This window comes from Bolinopsis microptera, chromosome 11 (assembly GCF_026151205.1).
Source record: "Bolinopsis microptera isolate Bmic1 chromosome 11, MBARI_Bmic_1.0, whole genome shotgun sequence".
Classification (NCBI taxonomy): Eukaryota; Metazoa; Ctenophora; class Tentaculata; order Lobata; family Bolinopsidae; genus Bolinopsis; species Bolinopsis microptera.
The window spans coordinates 5,992,064-6,002,223 of record NC_087082.1 but is presented as its reverse complement, the minus strand read 5'-3'; the positions used below and the strand labels follow the sequence as shown (position 1 = coordinate 6,002,223).

At 38.1% G+C, this 10,160-nt stretch overlaps 1 protein-coding gene across 1 annotated transcript; it reads left to right on the top strand.

The window, feature by feature from the left end:
• Positions 1-1,737: 1,737 nt before the first annotated feature.
• On the top strand, positions 1,738-5,424 carry LOC134823292 (transient receptor potential cation channel subfamily A member 1 homolog). Its single transcript, XM_063834705.1, has one exon. It carries the CDS (start codon positions 1,738-1,740, stop codon positions 5,422-5,424), a length of 3,687 nt encoding a protein of 1,228 aa, XP_063690775.1.
• Positions 5,425-10,160: the final 4,736 nt, after the last annotated feature.

The window sequence follows — 10,160 nt, the reverse complement described above, 5'->3', positions numbered from 1 at the left end:
TGTTTTAGTTAGTTACCATTAATCACATATTATTTAACAGTAATGGTTTTTTTGATTGGCTTACTTTTACCATATCAGTGCTATAATCGTGTCTACTGTCTAGATTATAAGTTTGTACAATTAATTCGTAGCTAATTTACAGTTGGCGGTAATATTTTGTATTTCTAAGGGTTGTAATGCCCGTTTAATCTACGATTTTAGGATTCAATTTATTTGTTTGTTTGCTTTTAGAACCCATCCCCAATCTCGTATCGGAAAATGACTAAACTCAGGTCTGAGTGTGAATACGGGTGGTACCTGCAAGAGTCTTCATTAAGCATTTAGAGTCCTGTAAAACTGCAGTTACAATTGTGCTAGAGTATTTTATCAGATCTTTATCCCTACATGCTTCCAAAATTTGTAAAGCCGTAGTACATACGTATCAAATTACACCGGAGCTTGACGGATGTTACTCGTCTAAATTTCTTCGAAGTAGCGTGCGCCGGGCCAGATCATTAACAATGGTCAAACCGGAGCCTACATAGTGCAATCTCCTCCAGTCGATCTGCGCTGCGTATGTTTATAAGCGCGTGGCGCAGACTGGAGGAAACCACACTCTGCAAGCTCGATCTAGTGCAATGCAACATGTACGTACTACGGTTTTATCTCCAACTTTCGGCACAATGTACTGGAATGTTTTGAAGAAGAAAAAGAAAGAAAAAGAAAGAAAAAAAAAGAAAAAAAAGAAAGTGATATAAAAATAAAATCAGCGATTTAATGATAGGAGTATGACGGTAACTTTAATTCCCTGGTTTCTTAAGTCAGCTTTTTTAAAAAATAATAAAGTATGTAACGTCGATACCAAACCGATTATTGAGCGATGATTACTGAGTAGTTGATTCCTGGGTTGCGGAGTCATTCAGATGTTTCAGTCTTCGAATGTGGTTCTTGTTCAGTTCTGTCCATATTTCCTCGTGTTATGTTCAAAGTTGTAAGTGTCATGTTGTCCTCAAATTATTTGTTTGTTAGTTATTAAGTAGTGTTGAAAGTATTAAAACTCTAGGATTCAATTTATGGCCTTTATTAATTCCAAGCTGAATTTGTCGCAATTTGTAAAAACAGTACATGGTAAGAAATTCCAGGTGTGACCTCAAGAATTGTCAGAAAAATGGTCGTTCAAGACCAAGGTTCTCTACATGATATACCTGCAGCAGGCACCTGATCCTACCCTATATCTGCTGGCTACCATATATTATCATATTATGCTAACTACCAAAGTTTTTTAGTTCCCGCAACAGTTCTAGTGTTTGTGCTGATTTCAGTTCCGGTAATAGTTGGAGATGGTTGAAATAAACGTTTAGTTTAGATACTTCTCACTACTACTACTACTCCACAGACATTATACACAACCTAACAACTATAACTATAGCAACCATCACTAATCTCTGTGCAGGAAGTGAGACAATTAGCACTAATACCATTTGCAATTTAAAAATAGAATGAAAATAAACAATGCGAACAAATTTATTCCTTTTAGTTTGCTGACGTTATATCTACTTCTCTGCACTTAGAATTTTCTGTTTAACTTTTTGTCGAACTGTTCATTTGATTTGTTTCCAAATGTTCATTCGTTTGATAAGAATCGTTCTTGGACACATTCATTTATGATTTTTTTGTCGATTGCAACAATTTCTCAAACATTTCACACTTATACACGTTTTATCCTTTTTGTACATTTCAGGTTTGAGCTTGCTCAAGATGGCAGAAGATCCGGAACAAGGAATAGAAATATCAATTCTTCCCCACCAAGATAACAGCCATGTAAACGGAGAAGCTTCCTGCCTCCTCCCACCACGAAGCAACAAAATAGACTTTGCTAATGGAACCTGTCCACTGGACGAGGTAGCTAGTCCACTGGACGAGGTAGCTAGCTCCGAGAACGAACAGCAGGAGTTCGTACCGGAACTTCCCAAGGTATGGGAACCTTTCCCGCCATTTAAACGCTCCAATAATCAGAGAAACAGGCAAGATAACCGGTACTGGAGTCCTCTCCATGAGGCTATTGATCAGCCGGATTTGAGAAGGATAGAGGAGATGGGTCCTGAAAGGAAATTTTTGAAGAGTTGTATTATGATCCAGGATCCTGAAAAAGGCATGACCCCGGCACACCTAGCAGTTTCTAAAGGTAAACTTGACCTTGTTAAAATCTTACTCGAGCAAGACCTTGATTTTACGGAGGAGCAAATAAAGAGCCTCAAAATACAGAATTTTGACGGTAGGACAGTCCTACATGAAGCTTGTATGTTAGGACATTTAGATATAGTAACCTGGTTATGTGATGAGAATGGTTGGGTTGGCTGGGATCCAGCAGATAAAAACAGCTTGAACTGCAATGCAGCTTTCTTCGCAGCATCTTATGGTCATTTGGGTGTCTTGAAGTATTTGCTATCACGTTGTAGCGAAGAGAAAAAGATAAAACTGATTAGACAGCGACACAAACAGAAATACACGATACTGCACGGGGCTGTTTACTACAAGAGGCTGGATGACTTAGATCAGGAGACGGAAGAAAAAGAAGCGGAGGAGACAGAAAAGCGGAAGCTTCTTCAAAAAAGAAATGAGGATTTGGAATTGAAGAAGCAAAAGCCTAAGAAAATGACCATGTTTATGTTAACAAAAGCTGTGCAGCAGCATGCATCAATAAAAGCGGAGGAGCGTACAAATGCCGAAGAAGAGGAAGAAAGAAAACAAGAAAAAGAAAAAAAACGGATTGAAAATGTACAAAAACAGGAGGTAATCGACGAAGAGAGGCTTGAGCTTGTTCAATACTTGGTTGACGAGATTGTGAGACTGCAGATATTAAAAATAATGGATAAAAAGTCAAACACAGAAGAGATAACTGCATTGTATCTTGCCGCAAAGCTGGGTCACGTGAAGCTGGTCGCGTTTCTGTTAAAGTACGTCACAAACATTGAAGTAGACTGCCGGAACGTTAACAATGCAATAATGCTGCACGACGCTGCAGAGCACAACCGAGTAGACGTTGTAAAGTATCTTTGTGAGGAGTCTGTTTTCAAGGACTTTATAATGGATAAAAAGAATATTTGGGCCGCTATCCCTTTCAGCGGGGCAGCTTCGGGCAACAACCCCAAGATAATGAGAATGATCCTCGACTACGGCAAAGAAGTAGGAATAGCTGAACAAGATATGATCCTCTACCAGAACATTTATAATTGGTCATCTCTACACGACACCGCAGTGAGAGGACACATTGAGGCCACCAAATTCTTATGTAATCACACGGACGGAATCCACATTGTTCCTCTGAGGGATAGTTTCGGCAGTTTAGCTTTGCACCTGGCTGCAATGGGGGGACATAACGATATCTTAAAGATCTTGTTTCCACTGACCGAAGCAATCAACGAGAAGAACAACAAGAGGAATACATCGCTGCACGAGGCAGCCTCTAGAGGAAGATCTGAAACTGTCCAACTCTTTCTTGAAACCCCTCACGTGTTCCTGTTTAGAAGAGGACAAGATGACTCCTCTGTGCTCCACGAGGCAGTCCGATCAGGCTCCACGGATTGTGTGCGGAGGTTTCTGGATTTCAAAGACAAGATGCCTCTGCCTTTAACTATGGTGATGAAAACAGACGGCAATACTCCACTTCATCTTGCTATATCCTTGCAGTACACGGAGATTGCTCTCATGTGCCTGGAAATGGAGACAGGTGGGGGGCAATTCCGTGCTGTCAATATAGCAAATAAGAAGGGACTGACCCCTTTAGCTCAAGCTGCTATGGCTGGTAACTTCACTATAGTCGATGCTATCATGGCAAGGATTGAAAAGATTGAGTTGACGCCGTACAGAACAGAAAGATCAGATTTTAACTACGGAGATTACAATCCTTTTGGTACATTTCCTTGGATATGTGAGGAGGGAAGATCCGAATTTATCGAGAAAAATAAAACACCCATTAAGTTTCACGGTAATGGCACTATCAATGAGACCTCACCGATCAATTGTCTGATTCGAAAGTACCCAGAGGTAGTTGTGGCAGCTTTGGATAAATGCTGGTGTAACCACCTGACTAATGACGAGGAAAACAAGAAGCCAGGGCAAATCGGGTCAACAGAAGGAGAAAGAGTGGATCCGGAAGGCGCTGGAAAAAGTGAAAATGAATTAAAGAGTATTGCTGACTACTTTCGAGTAATCATTGACTTCAACATTATTGAAAAATATGTTAAGAAGACTAAAACAGATTCGAACGGCAAACTAATTGCCGATGAAGGAAACTCTTTCAAAACAGTGGGGCACCCCTACGAACCCGGTGCTTACATAGAAGATGAAGCACCACTTCAGGTTATGTCCCGTGAAAAGAACGTCGCGCTGTTGACCCACCCTGTAGTACAAGCTCTAGTCGACATCAAATGGCGGAATTATGGGTTCCACTACTATGCTAGCTCAGCACTGATCAAACTCATTTTTGTAGCTCTCCTTCTCAGCTACACTCTCATAGTTCACAACGACGTGTTCAAAGATTCAACCTGGAACTGTACAAAGCCTAGTAATGAATCCTCGGAAACAGTGAAATGCACGATGCTGTTATCCAAGAAGTCGGATACCGCTTCAGGTCTGGGTACTGCCCTACTGGTTTTAGTGACGGTGCTACTACTAGCAGAGCTTGTAGACTTTATAGACGACATTTTGGATAAGAATCGAGGATTCAAAAGATACCTCCAATCCAATCTGAATATCGTAGAAAGCGTTTCCTACATTGTAGCGCTGGTATTTGTCTCTATGACAGTCTTCTCCGACGAAATTTCGTCTGGAATGTGGCAAGTGAGCGCCGCAGCGGTCGTGTGCTCCTTCGTAAATATTCTCTTTACTCTGCGGGCAATCAGCTTCCTCAACATAGGTCTACACATCATCATGTTCTTTAAGATAGTGATCACATTTATCCGGAGCATTGGAGCCCTGTTGGTGGTCTTCGTGCTAGGGTTCGTCTGTGTGTTCCATCTCTTATCTGCGGGAGGTATCAACTCTCAGTACTCCTCGTTTACCACCTGGTCAGCGTACTATAAGACCTTGTCTATGGGTGTGAGTGGAGTTGCTTATGAGGACTATGATTCCGGTGAGGAGGACATTACCATGCAGCTCATAAACGGACATGTGGTGGCTTTAATATTCTTTGCGATTGTGATTCAGATTCTCTTTATGAATCTTGCTACTGGTTTGGCTATAGAGGATGTGAAGGAGATAAGAGACAACTCTAAAGTGGAGGTGAACATTGTAAAGATTCGGAATATCTACAAAACTGAACAGCTTCTTCTGAAACTTGGAAGGTTCCTGAATACAGATTTCTTCAAGCCAAAGCTTGTGGGTGAACTAAGAAAGTATGTGAATATTCCCCTCTCAGATTTCAAAATCAAACACGATACCTGATAGCTGAGAAGATCGTTTATTCATCCGATGCAATTTCTAGGCTTGATGTACTAAAATATAATGTATGTTGTGACGTGATGTGTTTCCATGGCGACGTTTATATTTATAATAAGCTGTGTTTTGCTAACAAAGAGGTATTGTGACATTCAAAAAATACACACTGTACCATTGTCCGATACAGACGTGCATTTTGTCTCACTTTTTAATTTTATGAGTTTTATCATTCATTATATCAGCATGCAGAATTATACTTAAACATAAAACAAAAATCCTTTAGTGGTATCCATAAGAAATTAGTTAAATTGTTAGAAAGACCAAAAAAGTTTGCTTTTTTTATTCATTAGGTATTTTCTTATCTAGGTTTCAGATAGATACAATTGTTCTATTGTGTTATTATTATACAGACCCTACTCATAAACATGGCATTACAGGAGAGCTATCAATTATCAGTAATGATAAACTTCGTTACCTCCTAATGAAAGGATTAAATTATAGAGACCAAGCTAAACCATGCACTGAAAAAGCTTTAAAATCAGTAAAGATGGCACTCAAAAGCTATTGCAATAAATTGTCTAATTTATGGCATAAACCTATAGAAGAGTTTCAAGAGTGGAAAACACTAATCATAGAGCAAGTAATAGTTCAACTTCAAGGAGCTAAACCATATCCCTATTATTCAGTATTATCAGATGTTGACGTCTCAGCAGATTTAGATGAGCTTTATAAAGAGTTTGTATTGGTTCCTACTGATAAAGCTAAAAATAATATTACTATTGTTTGTAAAAAGTTCTATATTAGTATGATTGAAAAGGAATTATCATCGAATACATTTATTAAAGTTAATCGTTCAGAAGATTGTATAATTAATGAGCACAAGCCACAAAGCGTTCCTACTTAAACATCGTATTAAATTTGATGAAGATGATGGTAAATTACCTTATTTATATATTACACCAAAACAGCATAAAAAGCCAGTCGGAGTTAGATATATAACGTCTGGTAGTGGAAGTAGTTTACAACAATTATCAGTCTATCTTAGCATTTGTATTAAATCTATGCTTCACTCAGCTAAAAATAAATCTATATATGATAATAAATTTCACGTTAGAAATGATTATTTTGTTATTGATAATAATGAACCTATTTTAGATTTTCTTAGTTATGATAATACCCAGCTCCAGGAGGGTTTAAAGTCTGTCAGTACATATGATTTTTCAACTTTATATACATCTATTCCCCATGTTCAATTGAAGGATAATCCTCGCATGTTTGTAGAAAGAGTATTTGATTTTAAAGATAAGTCTTATATTATTTCTAATCTTTATACTAAGAAGGCCTATTTCTCTAACAATGTTTATAAAGATAAAGTTCAGTTTTCTAAAGAAAACTGAACTTATCAGGGTCAAATTTATAGTCAAGTTATTGGAATACCAATGGGTACCAATGCAGCACCACAAATAGCTAATGTTTATTTACATGTTTAAGTAGGGTAATATTGCTCATTATACCTCACTACATACTTGGAGTAGTTTTAAAGTTATATACTTATAACTCAGTTTGGTTGTAAAGCTATATTCACTTTATAACTCAGTCTGTTTTCAAAACATTATAACTTTTCAACACCATTAGAGTCGGTTCTTTCAAGCATGCATGAAGGTTGCCGCTCTGACTTTAAATAAAGTATTTTAAATTAAAAGAAATAGGTGCAGAATATACGAGCATTTTACCATTGGTCAACTGCTTTGCTCGGAGCTGTGCAGTGATCTGAGATTAATTGTTTTTTTCCTGTAGGGATGGAAACAATTGCATTAGTACTATACTAACTGTCAAGATAAAATCACGTGACTAAGAACATGCTCCCTCCATTACCCGTGCCATGATCGTAAATTAACAAAAACCTCATTAAAAAAATGCTTTTAGGAACACGTTCTGGTCCGCTGAGAAGGTATTTAAGCTTTTAAGGAATGTCCTCTGTTCGGAACCGTGCAGTGCAAGTGGTCTGAGATTAATTGTTTTTTTCCTGTAGGGATGGAAACAATTGCATTAGTACTATACTAACTGTCAAGATAAAATCACGTGACTAAGAACATGCCACCAAGCTCCCTCCATTACCCGTGCCGTGACCGTAAACTAACAAAAATCTCATTAAAAAATGGCTTTTAAGGAACACGTTCTGGTCCGCTGAGAAGGTATTTAAGGAATGAACTCTGCTCGGAACCGTGCAGTGGTCTGAGATGCATCAGTGGTTCGACGGACAAGTATTCTAGCATCCGCCTTCAGCAAGAGAATTTTACCTGTTCGAAATATAACTCGTGTTCTCTCGCCACTTCTCGTACTCTCTCGTCACCTCTCTTGCCCATGCCAGTTGCCGTTACTATGACATTGCTTACCATGCTACATGACAGTAGTTGCGGTTACCATAGCAATGATTGCACGCAAACAAACTCTGTGTTATTACTTAAGTTAAGACGAAGTTAGGAGAGTATTAATCTCTACCATTTGCTATTCCTTACTTTCCTAATTAGATGTTGAATGACTCTTAGCGGGGGAGGAATCTCACTTTGTTCTAGAAACTACTGTACCTCAGATTTTGAAGTTCTACCGTTGTTTTGAAATATCTCCTAGTATCATCTATATTGTTAAAACCGTTTTATGTATTTAGACTGAGGTTTGCTCTATGAACTAGTATTGAACTATTTTCATGTTTTTTCTTATATTAATTCGATTTTTACTTTAGCCATGGAATCTACAAGCGAAAAGAGATATACCTATGTAAAAGGGGTAATCAAATTCCTCCGCAACAAGTCCACCAACAACGGCAAACCGATGCAAATGTTTGCCGTTGTTGGTGAACACACTGAGGTGTGTTCATTTTTCCCGGACGAAGAAGACCGGTTTGCGGTAAGTCTTAGCGGATATTATATTTTTTAATACATGATTCACAAATGACTTTATTTATAATAATAATTAATCCTTAAATAAATATAAGATACTTTAATGAATAAACAAATCTTCATCTTAGTCAGAAAAATGTTATCTATGTTGTATCCAACTGAGAGAAAAGAACATGTTTTCTCATGAGTAAAAAAGATTTCAGAACGGGGACATGATCGAGGGTATCGCTGCCACAACAAACGGCTACGTTACTCTAAAAGTGTACGAAAAGGAACCAGCTGCACATGTCACTAGTGCCCCGGCTAAGAAAAAACGAGCACCCCGAGCACCCGCACCAACCACCAGCAAGGGAAAGGCCCTGGTGAGTAACTAATTGTTTTCTTTCTAAACTAGTTTTTTCATGACTTTGTAACAAAGCACATATGTATATACACAAGTAATACTATTATATTGACGTTTATTCAGAATGAGCTGAATTTATTATAATTCAACTATAGTATACTTATTTCAAATAATATTGTTAAAACCGGTTATGTATTTCAGGATCTCAACCCCCGCTTTCAATCATCAAAACCGGAACAATCGTCTAGTCTACATTGATTGGAGGACTACCCCGCTACCAGTCACAATATCAGAACGTCTATAATGATTTTAGAGATAATCCGAAGAGAGCCCCCACGAAAGAAATGGTCCTGGCAATGAAAAAGGACGATGTAATATTCTGTCATGTCGTGTTCGCCAAGAACCTGGACGGAGTTGGACGAAAGGCCAAGGAGTTTTACTACCTGGAGGGGTGGCAGAAGAAGGATACTCGCAAAAATTGCCTCATCATTTATGAGAGCATACCAGCATGGCAGATATTTAATTTCCAATATTTTTTATTACTATTTTACTCATTTTAACCTTATTGTCCAATTGATTTACTTTTGATTAGAATAGAAAACACGGGTAAAGCACAATAATTGTACAATAAATCTTGAAAATAAAATAAATCAACAGATTATTGAAGGAATGCAGCTGTTGCAATTTAAGAAAATATATAATGAGGAATGTTTAGGGCACCCTGACAAGGAATGCTGAATTGACGAATAGTGTAGGATTACTTGATGACCTGGAAGTGCTGGGAATTATTATAATATCATACAGTCGCAAGCATATAACACACAGAAGGCACAAATAAGTTTACTTTGTCACGTCATACTCTTGATGATATCTAAGCTTGTGTGAAATTTAGCAAATAGTTATATTGATTGCGAGAGTGGAAAATTAAATATTGCCCAATAACTCAACAACCTGAAAGTGAAGTATTTAAAGTTTTAAAACATGCTCTACCCCACTAAATTTGATGATTCTGAACAGTTTAATAAATAATGTCTAACAAGATTTCTTTACTTCAATCAGAAACCGATTTTGATTTCAATTGCTGGTAATCTTATCTCATTAAAAAAAAGGCCTGAAGATAGCTCCGAAGCTCTTCCTCCTGGAGCTGGGGTGGGACGGGGACTTTGATCTATCAGACAGCATCGTTGGGACCCTCATTGCAAACAAAGATGTGTATCACAAAAGTTGCGATGTGCAACATTAGTTAACAACCCTTAAAAGAAAGATAGCATAAATGCACACACCTGTAGAGAGGCGCAAGAGAAAATCGATGGAGATCACCCCACAACCGTCGCTCCTTCCATAAAAAGCTGATAATTCACAGGAAGCAAGTGAATCAACCCCGGTGAGAATTGGGGCCTGTTCCCTAAAGTCACCGTCTATAGACTCGGATAATTCCGCTGCTTTACTATCAATAACTGCCCTACACAAGATGATTTATATCATTGAGGAAAGTGAAC